Here is a 21,884-nt window from a genome sequence, read left to right on the forward strand (position 1 = left end):
GCAAACAGGCAAAGACATTTTGGGCCGACGAGACACAACTATAAATGCCCTGCACGCTACCGAGTCAGGCATTCAGCAAGGACAAGGCAGAAAGAGACGACGAAGAAAACACCCTTTCACCAGACTTCAAGCTAGAAAGATCAAGAAAAGAAGAACTGCTCGAGACTTAGACGTTTTCGATTATTGAGAAAAGAGACAAAAAAAAATGATACACCGAGAGTCTTGCGCCTGTTCCAAAACGGAACTGGATCTGTTTGCCATGCCCCCTACCATGATGACCATGCAAGAATCCCAATGGGTGGAATTTCATCCCGTCTCCTCACTGGCCGATTCTGCTCCCATCGAGTTTGAAATCAAAGGACAGCCCGAAGATTACATCGATCTGAATAGCAGTTACTTGTACCTGAAAGTCAAAATTCTAGATAAGACTGGAGGTGCTATAGACGATGAAGCAGTAGCTCCCGTCAACAATTTCATGCATTCCTTGTTCAGTGGAGTGGACTTGTACTTGAATAACAAACTGGTCAGTAGCAGCATGGATATATACCCTTATCGTGCCTACCTGGAAAATCTCTTGACGTACGGAATAGATGCCAAGAACACTCATCTCAATGCCTGTGTGGTATGGGAAGCTGACGAACCTACCAAGTTTGAAATATTGGAAACTGATGAAAAGAAAGACAACAATGATGGATTTGTAGAACGAAGAAAGAGAATCACGGGAGCCGACACAAGTTTAGAACTGATGGATCGTTTGCATTTGGACATGTGGTTGCAAGAAAAGTATTTGCTAAACGGGGTGGATGTCCACCTGATACTAAATCGTAGCAGTGCCGCTTTCCATTTGATGGCTGATAGTGACGGTTACAAAACCAAAATCCTAGAAGCCAGACTCTACGTACGCCGTGTGGAAGTGTTACCTAAAGTGGGAAACGACATCAGTCAGACGTTGAGCAGAACGACTGCCAAGTATCCCATACGACGCGTGGAAGTGAAAACCTTCACCATTCCCAAGGGACAGCGATCCATGATCGAAGATCATCTGTTCCAAGGACAGTTACCCAAACGTTTGATCGTTGGTATCGTCGAGAATACAGCCTTCAACAGAGCTGCCGAAAAAAATCCTTTCTACTTTCAACACTTTGGCGTGTCCAAAATCGAAGTCAGTCGCGATGGCAAGACCTTGTGTACCCGACCTTTCGAACCTGACTTTACCAAGAAGAATTACTTGAGATCGTACTTGTCCCTGTACGAAGCCACCGGACAGTTAGGAACCAATACCAGTCACGGTATTACGTACGAGGATTATGCAGGAGGCTACGCTTTGTGGGCTTTCGATTTCACTCCAGACCAAGGCAGCGACGAGGGACATTTCCACCCTATAAAATCCGGCCAGATTCGTGTGGAACTTCAGTTTGCAAATAAACTGACAACGACAGTGAACGTCATCCTGTATGCCGAATTCGATAATACCACAGAAATCAACAGTTTGAGAGAAGTCATTCTAGATTACTAGAAGTCATGGAAGACTGTTCTCCCTCTTTACCTAGTGGAGAAACTTTGGACATGAAATGTGAGGAAACCGTGGAAAAAGAAGAAGTAATCATGATGAAGTCGAGATGGCCAGAACAAGAAGCCCATTTAGTCTCCTGTTTTGCCAAACACTTGGTGGAAAAAATAACGGAATTGATCAGAAAAGAGTGTTATGGATGTCAAAACAATCATCCCAGTCAAATTCAACACGATAAATGCCTGATGTTGAGTCAAGAAGAAAAATTGGACGAATATCTGGACGAGGCTTGGAGTCTCATCTCGGACAAAGACGTGTTACATCAGTGGTATAAAGACTTGCGTGAACATTCTTGTCCACCATTAACCACTCAAGAGATCCATCGTATCGAAGCTCTCCTGAATCAAAGTGAGGAGTCGAAACGAAGAAACGGTTATTTGTCAGACATTTTCAAGCAAAAGGTCAGGATCGAATTGACAACGTATTATTACCTGTGAAGAAGAAAAAACACACAAAACAATGGATACCTGGGAACTTTATTACCTTTTGAACCACAGTTCGTATACAGCTTCTTGGAATCCTGTCGTCTGTTGCTAAAGATGAACTCCCTCATCGCAAACCTAAAGACCATCAAGCTTACGTGATCAACACGGACGACAGTCATCTCCCAGGAACCCACTGGGTAGCCGTTTACTTTCCTCAAGAAGGATGTGTGGAATATTTCGATTCGTACGGATTGCCCCCTTTGGAAGACGATATCATCGACTTTATGAGAAGAAATGCTCAGACCACCCGATTCAATAATGTGAAATTACAAGGCACAGATTCCTTGGTGTGTGGACAGTACTGTGTGTATTTTCTGCATCATCGCAGCCTGGGCTATTCCTTAGAACATTTAGTAACTCATTTTGATCCACGTTCTTCTACTAGAAATGATGTGAAAGTTGATCGATGGTTTTGTGACCATTATGCTTATCTTTTGTCTCAAGCTAGGAAACGTAGTGTCCATCAATGGCCTAATGATTTCCAACAGTGGAAATCACAATTTCATTCACAACGTTGTCAGCCCTGTTTAAAGTAGACTGTCAATTGAGAAAAATGTTTGTCATTTTTTTGAAGAAAAAATGTTTGATGTTATCATGTTGGATTATTGTTAAAAATGTTAGAAATGTTGTTGTTTAGTGTTAAGTGATTTTTGAATAAAAAATGTTGTGTTTTGAAAAAATGCCTTTGTCTTTTGTTTAGCTATAAGAATGTTGGATTGATGCTCTTTCATTTCTTACTATCCCTCCCATAACACTCATTGAACGTTACGACTCGAAAACCGTGTGGGGGATGTTTTCCTTCACGTCCGCGCTTTGACTTTAAGAACCGGGGTTGTTTCCAGTCTAACCATCCATTGTCGACTCATCCTCCTACGAAGATGTGCTCCAAACTAGCTAAGCTCAACGAAGCCTACGTGAATTTGCATAGGGTCAGACACAGTCTGATACCGAAGCCAGAAGAAATAGAGAATGTGAGAATGTTAAAAGTCACTGAAGACCTGATAGAAGAGCTCTTCAGAGAAGAAGTGAACAGGGAGAAAGAAGAATGGACAGAGAAGTACAGACTTCAGAGACAGCAGCATCAGCAACAACAACAACAACAACAACAGCAGCAGCAACCTGAAGCTTACAGAGGCTTTGTCGATTGTCGTATCGACACCAAAGAGTTCTTCTTCTCTTTCCGAAGAAGCAGGAGTATCGCCAGAAAGTCTATCCTCAGAGGACATCGCATTCTTAGAAACTAAAAAGATTGCCATAGCAAACAAAAAAAAACAGCCCTTTTCAGGGCTACCCAATACTCTAGAAAAGAAATAACAATCCATTTGCCAATGAGTGTAGGTAGAGTAGTGTGAATATAAACACTAACTCTTTTTTAATAAAATAGTGTGAGGGTATGTGTTTGTGTGTTTGTAAGTGCTCACGTACGCTGGTATGGATAGTAGATTAAAATGATGTCTTTTTTGGTGTTTGAGGTGTATATTTGGGGTTAGATTGGATTGCTTTGCGTATGTGGATAGTCAATTGAAGTGATTCATGAAAAAAATTTTTAGAATAGGAATGGGTAGTATAAAAAAGTGAGTGAGTGAGTGTTTCTTTTAGGTCCGCGCGTTGTTTGGTCATGATCTAGGTAAGATCAATTTTATCTTTTTAGGGGATGTTTTCCTTCACGTCCGCGCTTTCAGTATAAATTGAAACTCGCTGGACAGTCTAGCTACCCTTGTTGATTGATCAACACCAAAAATGAACACCAGAATTGTGAAACTGCTAGAACTCCAGATGCACCTGGAATATGCCAGGCGCATACTAAATGAACTGGCCGCGGAGGCCATTGTCGAAGAAGCAAGAATGAAAGAGGAGGAGCAAAGAAGAAGAAAAGAAGAGGAGGAGGAGGAGAGAAGAAACAAAGAAGAGGAGAGAGGAAATTTCAGAATCCCAGAGACAGAAAATTGGGATTCTGAAGCCACATATCCCGCCTCTGCACTCCCAAGAAGAAAGGTGAAAGGAGACTGGGGAAGAAGATGCGTGTGTGGCGCCAGGCCAGGAAGGTGCCATCATTAGATAGGTGCATCTGGAGTTTAAAAAAAAAACCAACAGCCCTTTTCAGGGCTACCCAATACTCTAGAAAAGAAATAACGATCTATTTGCCAATGTGTGTAGGTAGAGTAGTGTGATTATAAACACTAACTCTTTTTTAAGATAGTGTGAGGGTATGTGTTTGTAAGAGCTCAGGTATGGTTGTGTGAATAGTAGATTATGGGTTTTTTAACTGTTTTTTAGCGTATGTGGAGAGTATAGTTAGGGTTTTATTATATGAAATGAAGAAAGTAGGGGATGTTTTCCTTCACGTCCGCGCGTTGCTTGGTCATGATCTAGGTAAGATCAATTTTATGTCAAGTTTGAAAACTATCTCTGAATTTGCTTGACTTGTTTACTGTTTAAAACCGGCTTGGTGTATAATTTTAAAATTTCTACTGAGTGCGGCCACCACCAACACCAATTAATATAGAAAAAAGGAACAGGACAACTTGTGCAAAGAATTAATGCTAAGAAGAGGAAACGATTAGCAACCCGCCAATCCGTGAACAAAGGAAGTGCACAGATCTAAGGAACTCTCACAAAGGAACGATAGGAACACGCAGTAAGATAGTAATATATCAGACAAAGGAAATCCAGCCAAGCAGCCCGCCACGCAGCCATTTTGGATCATACCACCACGTATAAAAGCTAAGTACTTTAGTACAAGGTAGGAAAATTACTAAGCCTGCGGGCAATTAAAACTCTATGCTGTTTACATCTCACTATAATATATTTTACCTTACTTGTACTAAATTCCGTATCTACTCAATTTGCCGCCTATTCTCTTAAACAGTCTCTAAGAAACATACTAGAACCGACTGGATTGAACCCACACATGATACAAGCACCAAATATCATTGTGTGATTTTCAATCATAGAGAATAAATTCGACAAATTACACAACTAACCACTACCTTTTTCTTATAATAACAACTCTAGCTGTTAGCACTGTTCCCGAAAACAGGCACTAGGAAACACACTGATACCACGCCTGGTCAGAATCTCACAAATTACAAGCACAAGCTAACCGCTGTGAGATTTTCCGATTCACGGAACGTAACAGAATCTCATCTCTCATTGTTTCTTCATAACCACAACCACTATTAACAACAATAAGTAACCTAAACCTTATTCAAAACCAAAGTAGGAATGTCTCAATCAATCACAAACAAACTTAACTTTAACACTAGAAAACAAATTCTGAGAAACAATAGGCTTGAAAAGGAAATGAAATCACATAAACCTCCCACCCCTATGACACCAAACCCGAAAATAATCACGGGGAAATTGGATCTCAGTGCAAACTCCAAGCACCTTGAACTTTGCGAGAAGAAACTCAACTTCTCATCCACTCCTGAAAGGAATGATTTAACAACACCGCATCTAACCACCCCTGAGAGAAATGAACTAATTCAAATATCAGCAGCCAACTTAAGTATCAACTCAACTGTAAGTTTCAAAAACCTACTAGATCCATCGGCAAACAAGGACCTGGATGATACAATACCTATAGAAACACCAATATCGCCACTCCAAAAACAGGACCAGCCACCCACCCCCAAATACATGGTCATTGCACAATCCCCGGAAAAAAACATATAGCCATGATAATAAGAAACCCACCGAAAATAGGGCCCAACTCATGTAACAAAGGAAAAACTACACCCAAAATGGCGCCCATGGTAACGATAACTCCACCCATTCATATCAGTAACAACAAACCGAAATATCATAACAGTCAGACCCCTGGACCATCAAAACCCTTAACTGAAGAACAATTACTCAGCAGCCGAAACAAAACACAAGCTAACCCAACCACTAAATCAAAACCTAACAGTCAGACCCCTGGACCATCAAAACCCTTAACTGAAGAACAATTACTCAGCAGCCGAAACAAAACACAAGCTAACCCAACCACTAAATCAAAACCTAACGTGTGGGATGGCAAGGGTAAAGGGAAGGGACCCATGTTTACCAAGAACAAACCTGCCCCCCAAAATAATTCAAACTCAAACCCCCCCCAAAGAACCAAAGAAACAGGCCAAATTTTCATACCACCCCATAGAACACACACTTTATATCAGTAGCAACTCCAATAAACTGATAAACTTAACTGTTAACAGTCTCACACAGGCCCTCCTTAGGGTTCATCAAGGACAATTCAAAATATTTAGGCCAAACACAAGATACATAATAGTACACTGCAGCACTCGCAGTCAAATGGCCAAATTCCTAGAAATTGAAATTATTAACAACATTAGGGTTAACGTCGAAAGACACAAACAAATAGGAACAAAGAACATAATAACCAAAACACACAATAGCAACCAGACCCTCATGGCAATAAACAATAACACACGAACAAATGACTTAGCCACATACTCCCGCACGAACACCCCCACATTTAAAGCAGTTCTAAAACTCACAGGACAAAATAAAGGGATAAACAATGAAACCCTCACTGCCAAACTCAAAGACAGTGGTACCCCCCATAAATAGGGCGTATAAACTCAAAAATCATTTAGGACAGGAAACCAATACAGCGATACTAGAATCAAATTCTCCACTCTCAACCATGATAAGACTAGATCACTCTGGGGCACGCCACCGCCTTGAGACATACATAAATAAACCCAGGTTCTGCAGCAACTGCCAACACTGGGGACGTTTCTCTAACAGATGTAGATATACCCAACTATGCTACAAATGCGGGGGAAACCACAAAGATGTATGTTGTAGAACCACACCCAAATGTACCAACTGCAGGGGCCCCCACCTACCTAAATCCCACGAATGCCCCAACACTATCAAGGAATATCAAACCATAGATATCATGAACAACAAGCAAATCCCGTATCATGCGGCGAAAAAACTAACCCCCAGTAATAAAAATTACCACATCATGACCCCAAACAAACCAGCAACTGAAGCAACCACAGCCCAAACACCCAACCTACCAAGGTCAAACAAGGTCAAACAAGATCAAACAAGATTAAATAAACAAGATACATTCTTAATCAAATCCCACAAAGACTCACAACTCCACCCCGAAGAATCAGATAACACTAACACCAAAAACAAATCACTGTCAAACCCGACAATAGAAAAGTTACTCACAGAGATCAAAGCCGAACTTATCAACAACCACCACTACATCGTGGATAAAATAACACAGATAATAAGCATAATATGCAAAATCGAATCAAATTTGAAGTTAACATAATAACCCTCAACACAAAACAATCAATAAATGACCACCCCAATAATGGATTATACAACAAACCGGAACATTATAATATGGCAATGGAATGCTAGAGGCTTAATAAGTAATATCAGTGAACTCAAAGCCAAATTACAAAGCTTAGAACACAAAGCAGATATTATATGCATTCAAGAAACAAAAATAACAAGTAGAACCAAACAAATACCCAAACTCCCAGGATATGCCCCAGGTCACTTCAAAAATCGAACCACGGGACAAGGAGGTGGGGGTTTAGCCATCTATATAGCAGATAACATCCCGAATGTAACAACAATAACCATAACACCAACCCCAGGTAGCAACGAAGCATTCGAAATTCAGTCCCTCATAATTCATACAGGCAAGGGTCAAATACAAATATTCAATATTTATGACCCAGGGGGAACATCAGGCACAGCTAACTTAATTACTTACAAACAAATAAATGATCACAAACGAGTAAATCAGATCGTCATCTGTGGAGATTTCAATGCCCATAACGAGCTATGGGGGGGCGGTGTGACGGACAAAAGAGGCAAATTGATTGAAGAATGGACCGCAGAATCTAACTTAGCCATTTTAAATGACGGTACAAAAACACGCCTTAACCCAGAAAACGGTCTCATGTCCGCCATCGACCTCACCATTTGCTCGCCATCAATAACCCAGGTGGCGGACTGGAGAGTGGATCAAACTGACCCCTTGGGCAGTGACCACTTTCCAGTAATAGTCACCCTGCAGATGACGGTCCAATACAACTCAAAAGCAGATTGGACCTCATTTAATGAAACACTAAGCAAAATAGACACCAAAAACATAGAAAATGATAATATTAATAAATATTACGAAGACCTGATTGATACCATACTAAAGGCAGCCACCACTAACATACCCAAAACTAGTGGTAACCCACATAAACAAGGAGTCCCATAGTGGAATGATGAATGCAAACAAGCCATCAACGATAAGAAAAAAGCCCTCAATAAATTCAAACGCACTAAAAACTCTATTGATTTCACTATATATAAACAAAAGGAGAAAAACCTTAAAAACATAATTAAACAGGCAAAGGAATCAACTTGGCATAATTACTGCACGAATATCAATATCACAACTAGTACCAAACAAGTCTGGGATAAGATTAGATCAATTAGAGGAAAGACAACTAACACCACTCCAAAAATAGCTGGAGCCATTACAAATAAAGAAAAGGCTGACCGACTAGCTCAGCATTTCTCAGATATGAGTAGCAACACCAACCACACCCCAGCATTTCAATTACATAGGGACAAAGTAGAAAGAACCCATAGTAATCTCTTTAAAGACCTCGGTCCCAAAGTCTCGAACCTAAATAAAGACATTACAACTTACGAATGGGACCTAGCATTGAAAACCAAAAACGAAACTAGCCCAGGGGAAGATCAAATAGGATACATAATATACAAAAATATCCCAAATAACATTAAACAAACAATTATTAAATTACTAAACCAAATATGGACCTCAGGCAAACTACCCGACAAATGGAAACACGCAATAGTAATTCCAATACCCAAGCAAGGAAAAGACCCTAACGATATTAGATCCTACAGACCCATTTCCCTAACAAACAACATTTGTAAGATCATGGAAACCATAGTCACCAACCGACTCAAACACCACCTAGAGAGCAATAATTTAATCTCCGATAATCAATGCGGATTTAGAAACAAAAGATCCACCACGGATCAACTAATACGATTAGAAACCGCAATTAAATTGGCGTTCAACTCCAAACGCAAAGCTGATAGGAATTTAATTGCAGTATTTATTGACCTCGAAAAGGCATTCGACCTTGTATGGACCAAAGGCTTATTAGCCAAACTCAACCACTACGCCATCAGAGGTCGAATGTTTAAATTCATTGAAAACTTCCTCGCTGACCGTAAAATATCAACCAGAGTCGGCGACACCTACTCTGAACCACACACACTTGAAAACGGTACACCACAAGGGAGCGTACTCAGCCCAACCCTTTTCAACATCATGATTAATGACTTGGACACCAACTTAACATCAAAACTAATTGAACTCTCACAATTTGCTGATGATAGTGGATTATGGAGAGCAGGAAACCCCTCCAACCACAAAGTAATCAGCGATATTCAAACAAGTTTAAACAAAATAGGGAAATGGGCTGATAAATGGGGTTTCAAATTATCCCATGAAAAAACCATAGCAGTATTATTCACCACCAAACGTAAATTACAAAATCAGTTTCCCAAACTCACCATCCAAAATCAAGAAATTAAATTCGTAAATGTAGCACGATTTTTAGGAATGCATTATGACTCCAAGCTAAACTGGGGACACCACATAAACGAACTAGTCAAAAGGTGTAATAAAGACCTTAACCTCCTTACAACCCTTAAAGGAACCACCTGGGGATCCAATCAAGAAACCTTACTAGCATTATATAAATCGTTAATTAGATCTAAACTAGATTACGGATGCCAAATTTACAACTCGGCACCGCAAAATAACCTCAAAAAACTAGATAGCATACAAAGAAAGGCCCTAATTATTTGTACTGGTGCACTACCATCCACATCACTAGTGGAACTTCAAATCTTAACTGGAGAACTGCCGCTCCACCTTAGAAGACAAGAACTCACCCTCAGATATGCAGCCAGGCTAACAACACACCCCGACACACACCCCACCCGGCTAGCTATAAATAAATGCAACATACCTTTTAGAACTAGATTATCACAAAACATACCAGCAGGAAAATTAGTCCATCAATTAGTTGAACAACTTCCTATAGACAAACTCCAAGCAGAAATTGCAAATCACTATGACAAAGAACCATGGATAAATATCAACCCCACAGTTAACACCCTCATTACGAAATATGGCAATAAAAACGAACAGGAACTCAAACTAAACACAATCTGTACAGAAGAAATCAACTCAAAATATTGCAACTACATTAAGATTTACACTGATGGATCCAAAATTACAGAACCACCCAGAACAGCAGCAGCTTACGTAATCCCCGAACTTAACATTAAGGTAGGACGAAGACTACCTAACCTCTGCTCTATATACACAGCTGAATTCTGGGCCATACTTGAAGCACTCAAATGGATCAAAGAGAACAAAATACCCCAAGCGGTAATAATAAGTGACTCGCTAAGCGTCATAAACTCAATACTTAATAACAACACCAAATCAAGAGAAAACTATCTTAGGCAAACCAATTTATTGTTAAAAATACTGAACAATAATAACTTACAAGTAGAATTTATGTGGATACCATCCCATATTAACATACCAGGTAACGATATGGCAGATATAACAGCTAAACAAAAACTAAACGAAACCACTCACATCAACCTAGATTATAGCATATGCGAACTCAATAGCATATCTAAAACCCTCATTGATATCAAATGGCAGGAATTATGGAACACAAGCACTCAAGGCAGGAAACTAAAAACCATCATTAAAGAAGTATGTAGAAATAGGAAACCACCCAAAACAAAAGGCAGTGAACAAAAATTCATAAATAGAATACTCACGGGCAAAACCAAGCTGGCTAACAGCTTCGGACAGTACATAGGACCACAACCACATAACCCTAACTGCTACCACTGCAGGGTCCCAGAAGACATAGAGCATATTTTTAACAACTGCCATACACTTGAAAAAGAAAGGGCTAAGTTTAAAGTTAAACAGCATAAAATTGGATCCCCTACAACATACCCAGAATTCTTGATGAACACAAACCCCAATATTAATCTAACATTCAAAAATATCATAAGTTTTATACACGAATCCAATCTACTCAAAAAAATCTAAGAAAGTAAATCAAAGACCAGTTAAAAATATAACAAATCACTGTTTGGGAATTATGACGGCCGGCTCGGTCTCGTGGGTTCACAGACTGACACAGCCGTTCATAGCCCGAATAATAAAAACCAGTTAAGGACGAATATTACAAAATCACTTTTTGGGAATTATGACGGCCTGCTAGGTCTCGTAGGTTCACAAACTGACACATCCGTTCATACCCCGAATAATAAAAACCAATTAAGGCCACAAAAAATTAAAATAGGAAAATAGGAATTAATTAAAACAGGACTCCATAATAACATACAAACAACCATAAAACAAGTTTTCATTCCAAACCAATAAGATAGGGAATCAAAATAAATAAGGAATTCATGAATAAAAAAAAAAAAGAAAAAAAAAAAAAAAAACAAAATACTCCTAACCGTCTCCTTGTCTCTTAAACAACATCTGGCTGAACTTTTAAATCAAGCTTCCACAGCTATTTCTACTAACATACTCAGCCAAATCCAGGCAATGTTGGCAGACGACACTGAAGAATTTGAAACTTCCACGCTGGCAGCGGCCCTGGAAGTATCATCATCCAGCGGCGATGAAGCTGATGAACCTGCACCACCTAAACAAAGTGGAAAAAAGGAAGGCTCTGTCTACCGGAATATCGGACTGGGAAAGGCAATTGATGATATCAAAAGAGCGGGCCACTTCGTCAATGCCACAAGATCAGGTGTCCTAATGTGACGTCATCGCTGCCGACCAATCGTGGCGGGAGTCACATACTGCTTGGTTTGACACCTGGGGCATTTCAATCCAACTAAGAAACACGAGTGTGTGGTGTGACTATTCCCACTCATGTCTATTAGCCTTTCAGCCAGGTTGTTAAGGACTAGTTAGTCCTACACCTGAGAGGCTAAATTAAAAAGTACTCTTTGAGTACATAAAAGCCTGGGGGATGAGGCTCCTTTTCCTTCCCCCAGGAGTAATTAAAAATCACGCAGTGCGTGAATACAAAAGTGGTACATGTTCAAAAGAACGAAAACCACTATAATCCAACTAACTAACTAACTAACAATTTTATGTTTTTAGGGGATGTTTTCCATCACGTCCGCGCTTTAACTATAAAACTAACAGTGTTGGCCATTGGAGCCCATTCTACGGAATAAGCAAACAAGAAGATGCCAGCAGCTTCAGCTTTATACAACGATCTTATGGGAAGTTGGTATTGGATGGTGGATGGATTGAGTGTAGCAGAAAGGGTTGAACAGGAATGGAGGTATGCAGTGACAAAAGACTTCGTCTCAAGACAAGTAACCAGCCTCCACTTATCCGTAAATATCGTAAAAGAAATGATAGAGGATGAGGAGAAGAGAATCAGAGGTTTAATTAACCCACCGTATGTGAAAGTGGGTAAGTTAAAAGAAGCGATAGTTCATGTGACGAGTGCAAGGTGCTTTCTAGAAGACATTGTAGAATGGACAGATTGGTCCTTCGCGAAGTGGGGGTTAGACAAACTTAAGAAAGCGGAAGAAGTAATGAGAAATGTGCTGACCGAAGAGGTCAAGAAGATCAAAGAAAAGTGGTCAAAGGAAAGAAAAGAAGAAGAAAATAGAAAAAAAAGGAAGAACTAGAAAAACTGAACGCAAACTGGATGAAAATCCAAGAGAAGTTCCGGGCCATGGGCCACCCGGACTGGCTGCCGGAAACAGAAAAGAAGAAAGGAATGATGGACAAAATAAGAGGATGGTGGAAAAAGTTAAGAAGGTAGAAGAAGAAGAAAAACCCAAAGGCCCTTTTCAGGGCCAACCATATTTCTCGAAAAGAGAATGACTTTTCAATTGCCTACCCTTTTTTAAAAAAAAAAAATCCCATGTTCAATTCCCCTTGTCCCTAGACAAGCCCAAACTCTATTCCTCATGTTCAATTCCCTTGTCCCTAGACAAGCCCAAACTCTATTCCCCATGTTAAATTCCCATTGTCCCTAGAGTGGCCCAGCGTTTTTCTCCATGTTAAATTTCCATTGTCCCTATAGTGGCCCGGGGGGTGGGGGGTGGTCTGTAATGCTAATTCCCATTGTCCCTATGGTGGCCCTATTTACTACAAATTTTTGAGATGTTTAGTAAAACTGACCTAGTTTTTGGAAGTTTCACCATCTAACATGTTTCAATTTAAGACTGAGATGGCAAAAGAGATCACCAAAGAACAAGGAAAGACCTTGGTGGATGCTGAAGGTGATGTGATGAGTGGGTTACGTAAGTATTCATACAACATGAGTCTGGTTCCCATTACAAGGGCTTTCATTCAGATTATTCCTTGCATTGTATTGAAAGAATATTGGGCTTATCAAGTGGGAGTGGTTATGTCATGAAAATTACCAGTATGAAGGGGTTTAATTCGCATTATAGTGGCCTTATTATGAATTTTACAATAGCCAAATTAGAGAGTCAGGTTGGTTATGTCCATCTTCTTTACTGACAAAATTTTGAACACTTAGAATAGTGTTATTTGCCCATTCCCATAATTATATGCCCCATTTCATCCAATTCGTTTGATTAGTTTTGGATGAGATCTAAAGAACACGTTGTTTTCTTCTAGAAGATATAGCCATCGCTGTAGAAATATATTCAAATTCTTCTTTAATCAATCCATTGAAGTCCTCTTGTAAACACAAGTAGTCTTACACAAGAAAACTACACGCCTGCATATAAATGCTTGTTATAAAGTTAATCAGCAGGTTATAATATCTTTGGCAAATATCTTGTTTTCATCACATGAATCTGCGCAAGTCGCACACTTCATTTCACATTTCTGATGAATCCTTAATTGATGTTTTAATACCTCTTTGGGTTCAAACTTACATGGCTTCTTTCTTCGGGTTTTCCAATATCATTTATAGTATCCATGCACAAGCTTTGAAGTGTAATACAGTTCTCATTATCTCATCATCATTCCTATCTTGTTCGATTAATGTTTTATTAACAATAAAGTGTCTTTTGAACTAAACTTCTTTTTCCTAATATCTCTCTATCCATGTGGCAATTTGTGAAAATATATATATTTTTTAATCCTCTGATTATTTTTTAATTCATGTTAATTCATCGAAGGCAGGTTTTCCCCATCTATTGGTACTCAAAGTGTATGATTTGTTTAATTAACAGGGGCGGTGGAGTATTGCTGTAGTATTCCATCTTTATCACTGGGAGAGACATTAAGCAGCATTGCCAAGGACATGGACACCATCACATACCGTATGCCACTTGGTGTCACTGCAGCCATCACCCCATTCAACATGCCAGCATTGATTCTACTTAATGTGAGTAAATAGACCCTGTATTATCTCATACCTCTCCTTTTTGTATATTGGCAAGAGTCGCTTGTTTTACATAATAACAGTACTGGTTCCATCCATGCGCAATAAATAATAAGAATTAATGGCATGTGGCTTAGTGAGATGTTTGCTCATGCAACAAGTGGGTGGAACACTGCTAGGTATCTTGTTACAGGCATAAAACAAGTGCAGATTACCTCCCTGCAAGCAGTTATTTGAAATACATGTGAATCATTTCTATGAAATTTAGTTCATACAAGCATTTCATAAAGAACCGCTCCAGTGGTCTAGTGGTTAGAGCATCCGCCTCGGATGCGGGAGGTCATGGGTTCGATCCCCGGTCAAGTCATGCCAAAGACTTACAAAAATGGTACTAACAGCTGCCTCGCTTGGCGCTCAGCATTAAGAGGTTAGTGTTAGGACTGGTCGGCTTGGTGTCAAGATAATGTGAATGGGTGAGACATCATGCTACATGTCTGCGGCATGATACCCCAATGCTAGACATCACTTTAAACTGCCACACTGCAGACATCGTAGTGATAAGACTGAAAAATTGTTAAAGCTATATTAAAAATCCAAATCACACACACACACACACACACACACACATTTCATAAAGTTGATAATGTGCACAATTACCGTATAGGTGATTTACCAACACCTGGTATACTTGAGAATCCAGATTGTTGTCATGATGTTAAGTGCATTTCTTACTTTCTCAAGCTGGAATTGCACACCTAGTAGTTTGATAATTTCATTTGCTCAGTTTCTATTTTCAGTGTTCGAAACTTAATTAATTTGCCTTGTCATAGAATGCTGCAAGCAGTGTTTTCTATGGACATGGTTAAGATGTGCATCACTTACATTAATTAGACAACATCCTTTATCAATGTGAGACATTTTAGACATGTGGTAGAATGTATGGAAGTGCTTACACATCCAAATACAAAATGTTAGTGCATGAGTATGTTTTAAGTAGTCAGTCCTTTTATACTGCATTATCACAATAACCATATTCAGTTTAGTCAGAAATGCATTTGAATATTTGATTCTTGATTATTATTATTTTCCATAAAAATACATGCACCCATTGCTGTTAGTGAGGCACGTATAGACACTGAAAGAAAAATACCAGCAGGCCAAATAAGACAATGCACAGGGTAATCATGCTCTTAGTAAGGCACACATAGAAAATACATGCAGGCTATACATCTCGATACACTGCGTAGATATGCTGTTAATAAGGTACATCTAAATAATACCTACATGCTAAACATCTTGATATACTGGATGTTCATGCTGTTGAGAAGGCATAAATAACACACCTTGAAAATACCAGCAGGCTAAGTATATGCATACACCGTGTAATCATGTGCTGTTGGTAATGCACACCTAGAGAGATAAAATAACAGCAGGCTGAACATCTTGATATGCGTGGTACTTTTGACTTCAGTTCACCTTGACGTTGAGGGTAGTCATGATTCAAATCCAGGATCTCTGTTTCATTAGGGTTGAAAATGAACCATAAAGTCTGAAAGTAAATCAAGTATTTGTTATCTGCACAGTTCACAGACTGAAACTTAAATGCTTAAATTAACTGACTATCCAATCCTACTATTTGCTTTGAAACGTTCTCTAGACTTGCTTATATTAATATTTGAAAAATAGTTTTGATTTTGCATTGCTTTAAAATCACAATAATTGACTATTCAGTATTTTAAGAAACAAACAATTTACAACATATGTTATATGCTGCCAATCTTACTACAAGCAAATCATAATTTATAAAACAAAGAATTTTCCATAAATACTTTTATCGTTCACTCATGTAAAAAAAAAAAGTGTCTGATATGACATTATTTACAATAAGTGATACTAGATAACATCCAGGTTTGGTAAAGTTTGTTTCAATGAATACTCTGCATAACTTCCATGCAGGAGCACCCACAAAATCAGTTTTGGGCGGGGGATGGAGGAGAGGGCGGGGCAAACATGTAGTGGTCAGATTTTAAGTTTTATGGTTGTACGCCAAAACATATTTAGTGGTCAATGCCCCCTCCATCTCTCTTGCCACTTTGTGCGGGGAAGCATGCTTCTGTGCTACATGGGGCCCCGAGTGGCCGAGTGGTCTAAAGCGCTCTCCGTTACGGATCACTGCCATCTCACCTCTGTCTGCGTGGGTTCGAGTCTCGGATTCAGCCAATGTGGGTATGTGAGAAAGCTTGCCAGTAGCTTCTCGCGGATCGGTGTTTTTTTTTCCGGGATTTTCCCCGCGTTCTTTCCCCACCATTAATACTGGCCGCCATGTATAGCCTATCGTGTGCTGAAAAATGACGTTAACCCCTACAAGAACAACAACAAACAAAAAATCCATGCTACATTATATTTTTAGAAAATCATTCTCCTACATAGGTCAATCTTGCTTTGGCCATCCATTATATTATTTACATATTATTTCATACAGATGGAATTAATGCTCATATGATATTTTACAAAAATATTGTGCAAAAGACATTTTGTTTTTATCAACCTATTACCATTCTATTTGCAACTTACACGATTTAAATCTTTCACTAACATATTGGCTTCCTTACTTGTGTTTGAACAGCAAGAAACTTTACTGTCTCTCTCTCTGTATTTGCTATTAATTGGATCATGAAGCTTCACTGTCCCCACATATTCTCTCTCTCTCTCTCTCTCTCTCTCTCTCTCTGGTATTAATTGCACTATGAGAGTTAACTGTCCCCACACATTATTATGTCTCTCTGTATAGGGTATTAATTATTAATTACCGTAAGAAACTTGACTGTTGGTGCATATTACTGTCTCTCTCTCTTTGTATTTGGTAATTACTGCCACAGGAAACCAGAATGTGCAATGTTCTGCCTCTCTGTACTAATTACTGCAACAGGAAACGGAAATGTACAATGTTCTTCCTCTCTGTACTAATTACTGCAACAGGAAATCTGAATGTACAATGTTGTGTCTCTTTGTGTTTGGTAATTACTGCACCAGAAAACCCGAATGTACAATGTTGTGTCTCTTTGTGTTTGGTAATTACTGCACCAGAAAACCCGAATGTACAATGTTGTGTCTCTTTGTGTTTGGTAATTACTGCACCAAAAAACCCGAATGTACAATGTTGTGTCTCTTTGTGTTTGGTAATTACTGCACCAGAAAACCCGAATGTACAATGTTATGTTTCTTTGTGTTTGGTAATTACTGCACCAGAAAACCCGAATGTACAATGTTGTGTCTCTTTGTGTTTGGTAATTACTGCACCGGAAAACCCGATTGTACAATGTTGTGTTTCTTTGTGTTTGGTATTAATTGCAGCATGAAACTTGAATGTACAATGTTGTGTTTCTTTGTGTTTGGTATTTAAATTGCAGTATGAAACTTGGCTGTACTCGCTGACTGTCTCCCCTTGTACCTGTATTTGGTATTAGTTAGGGATGAAATTATTCACCTGTGCCGCATAAAAACTTGATCGTTTCTTTCTTTTTTGAAGGGATGTCAGTGGTATGGTGGTGCCATTTTATGTGTTGACATCTTGGTTACATTTCCAATTTGCAAATTAGAGATAAACATACATTTTATCTGTTCATGTGTCATTTGTATCCTTGATATTGTTATAAATACTCCCAAACAGACTGCCTGTTAATTGTCGGTGATTTTAACTCAAACTGTTACTCGATTAGAACAGATTCAGCATATATTTTGGTCATCACACCCATTGTTTTTCACTGCATGGGTGCTTTGAAAATATTTTTCTTCATTTCTTCACTTACATTTGGAAGGCATTATGGACATATCATTTAAACAGAAGAATAGTGCAATCTCCTCGAGATAAGAAAATCTTATCTAGATCAACTCTGATTATAGGAGTGAAGGTGATTAACATCAATACCCATCACATTATACATACTGCAGATGCAAGACAACTGTCATAGCCACAGGCACTCCTTTTTATCAATTGAAAAGGAAATTACTGACAAGACCCATTCGCCTTCTAGAAATTAACAAGGTGAAAGTTCTGAAACTCCTTTCTCGCCAATTCTGTCCGAATATTATTTTATCCAGTTGGCACATTCGGTAGCTGATTACATCCCACATCAACACACCCATATATATATATATATATATATATATATATATATATATATATATATATATATATATATATATATATATATATATATATATATATAGACAAGGTAGAAAAAAGGTCAAAATTCTTGGGGCCTAACAATGGTCATGGGGCTTACTATACTACCGAGGAGAAGAAAATTTCTTTTTTGTACTTCATATGGGCCTACATGAGAATTTTACCTAGTGCCCACAAATCCTGTCCACATTTTAAACATGTTCCCCATGTCCTTTACAGATCATTTAATAACCACAGAGCTTATCTCTTGCATTGTGTCTGTTTTGGGTTCTGTTTAAATGCAATGCTTATCATATGTCAACCAGCGAATAAGCCCCAGTTCAGAATGGTGGTTGTTATTTTTTTCCATGGACTAAATACGTTGTTAATACCAAACACAACTGAATGTAACCTATTTCACAACATGACACTTAAAGTGTAGCATTCAAATTCAATCCAAGTAGACAACATATGAAACAACAGAGAAGGTTCGAGTAAAGGTAGTTATCAAATGATCAGCACAGTATTTAAATCATACACATGGAACAAGTCTGGAATGTATCCTGTATGTCAATAAGTTATCTGTGGCTGAACATTCCGATGGGATGAAATAATTAACATGGAATTGGTAGGGGGGTGCATAGTGCCTCTCTCTTTCTGTATTTTGTATTAACTGCAGCTTGAAACTCATCTGTTTCCCCCATATTTTCTGGCTTTCTCTCTGTATTAGGCATTAATTCTGTATCTGATACTAACTGATTGAAACTTGACTGTCATCTCATACTGTTTCTGTTTCTTTGTATCTGTATTTGGTATTAATTGTAGCATGAAACTCGACTATCCCCACATAATGTCTCTCCATCACTCTGTATTTAGTATTAATGCAGCAGAACCGACAGTGTACAACAAAATATTTTAGAAATTAATTTATGCTCATCCAACATATAAGATAAATACAGTAAGCAGCAAACAACATGAGACCATCAAGAGTTTTCTTATAATGTGAACGAAAAGCAGAGAGTATCAAGTGATAATGCTCTACTCTCCATGCATCCAACCGCCTTTCTCACTTTCTTTTACCTGATCTAGCATCGTCACACTATCTGAATGGCTTGCACTAGAGGCAAGGAAGACACTCACCAACTTTGGCCTTAATTGGTTACAAGGTTACAATGTCCAAAATATCAACATTAAGATCTACAGACCATACATTGACTAAATTAGGTACATTCCTTACTTTTGTAGTCAGAAAGGCAACTGTACATTTCTGGATTAGTAGGTCGAAGGTCTTAGTCACAGTGGCTGAGAAATGGTTTCATTGCAAATTAATAACTGGAATTCTGTTGCACATACATTGATCAGATTGCAAGGTTGCTTGCACTTTATGTATCCTCTGTACAAATTTGTAAGCACTTGAAGCATCCTCTGTACAAATTTGTAAGCACTTGAAGCATCCTCTGTACAAATTTGTAAGCACTTGAAGCATTCTCTGTACAAATTTGTTAGCAATTGACATCCTCTTTACAAATTTGCAAGCACTTTAAGCATCCTCTGTACAAATTTGTAAGCACGTGATGTATACTTTAAAACAGAACTATTCAGGAACTGTGTAAAATAGTGAAATTTCAATGAGTGTTTACATACCTCTGAAAAATCCTAAATATGTTGTTAACATGTCCAGTCATTGATAACACAAATAAATTCCTTTCATTTTTGAACAGAGGTGGTCATTTATAATCCAGATATTTGTAAACTTACAGCTTTTCCCAATAGCTCTTGTTTGTGGGAATACCATGGTGATAAAGCCATCAGCGCTTGACCCAGGCATTTGTATGATGATGATGAAAATGACGAAGGAAGCTGGCCTACCCGATGGTACCGTCAACGTCATCCATGGAAAACCAGGTTTCATTAACCATTTAATATTTTGTCCTTAAAAAAATTAAAGTACATGTATGTCTCTTTTTAACTCTATCAGTCATAGACCAGAAGATCTTATTGGATGGTATGTTGTCTCTCATTCATCTGTCCTCTAATGTATATTGCATATCTGTCCGTTAGGATAAGATTGTTGTTGCTACTCCTCCTATACTACTTGAACGGTTGCCATGATACTTTACACAAACATTCATCATATGGTCTAGTTGTTCCTAGATGAAAATGGTGAGCTCATACATCAAATATGGCCACCACATCAACCATCTTGAAAATCTTGTTATTATTTGCTCAACATGGGGTTTTCACTAAAAGAACTTCTTAGGTGGCACTCTACAGTTTCGTATTTTGCATAGGGCTTTAGAATTAAAAAAAAAAGAATTTTTCCAGATTTTCTCACTGGTTATACTCACTATTTAAAAAAACATTGTATATCTTAGGTATAATTCAAAGGACCTTTAATTCCCTTTATTTTGGTGTATGATTGATGGGTGTAATATGGATTATAGAGTATACAGCTTGGCCTTACTCCAGATGTGCACCTTTCAAAAAAGTGCTAGCTCCACTTGGTCATTTTCATTTCCTGACTTTCAGAGGTAAATTGTATTTAAAAAAACCGCCAATAACATTTTTTACATTTTATATATTTGGTAATTCATACATTGCACTTTCAGAAGCTGGTATTGTCTAGTCTGGCTAAATTTATTTTCCCTATTTTAATAGCTGCTATGGATAGTGTACTTTAGACTAATTCAGGCTGATTTTTTAGCACAAGGGAGCAGTCATTTTTATTGTTAGTAGTGTGCTTAAATCATGTACAATTTCCAAAAGTACAATATCCAAAGAAATATCGTCCACATTACATTAATGTAGCATAGAGGTATGCCAACATTGTCTCCACTGTGCATGTTTTAAATGCAAACAACTTCACCTTACATACGTCACGCTCTCAAAAGTACATAATAACTGGTGAGCACCCCCTTTGGATGTCTAGTTTGTCCCAAATGATCGTAATATCAATCTGATGTCCAATTTGAAAATCTGGTTATTACTATTACTCCTGACTGGACGGTCATGTCAACATCGATTTTTACTGAAAGGCTTCCCACGATGTCTAGTGCTGATGTGGGTTCAATATGGCCACTATGGTTGCCAACTTAAAAATATTGTTATCACTAATCCTCCGACATGGATAGTATATCAACATGATGTCGTACATAAAAATGGTGTCAATCTGAAGTCCAATGTAGTCACCACAGGATCCATCTTGAAAA

General features: G+C 38.5%; 1 protein-coding gene across 1 annotated transcript in view; it reads left to right on the forward strand.

Annotated features, from left to right (window-relative positions):
- LOC149808596 (methylmalonate-semialdehyde/malonate-semialdehyde dehydrogenase [acylating], mitochondrial-like) overlaps positions 1 to 21,884 on the forward strand; it is a 141,454-nt gene that overhangs the window by 73,406 nt on the left and 46,164 nt on the right. The window contains exons 5-7 of the mRNA XM_089979733.1: positions 13,374 to 13,452; positions 14,359 to 14,513; positions 20,436 to 20,580. Coding sequence (XP_089835859.1) covers positions 13,374 to 13,452; positions 14,359 to 14,513; positions 20,436 to 20,580 — 379 coding nt within the window. The remainder of the gene's footprint in view (positions 1 to 13,373; positions 13,453 to 14,358; positions 14,514 to 20,435; positions 20,581 to 21,884) is intronic.

The sequence above is a fragment of the Sinohyriopsis cumingii genome, chromosome 1 (genome assembly GCF_028554795.1).
Source record: "Sinohyriopsis cumingii isolate HCF-2022 chromosome 1, ASM2855479v2, whole genome shotgun sequence".
Classification (NCBI taxonomy): domain Eukaryota; kingdom Metazoa; phylum Mollusca; class Bivalvia; order Unionida; family Unionidae; genus Sinohyriopsis; species Sinohyriopsis cumingii.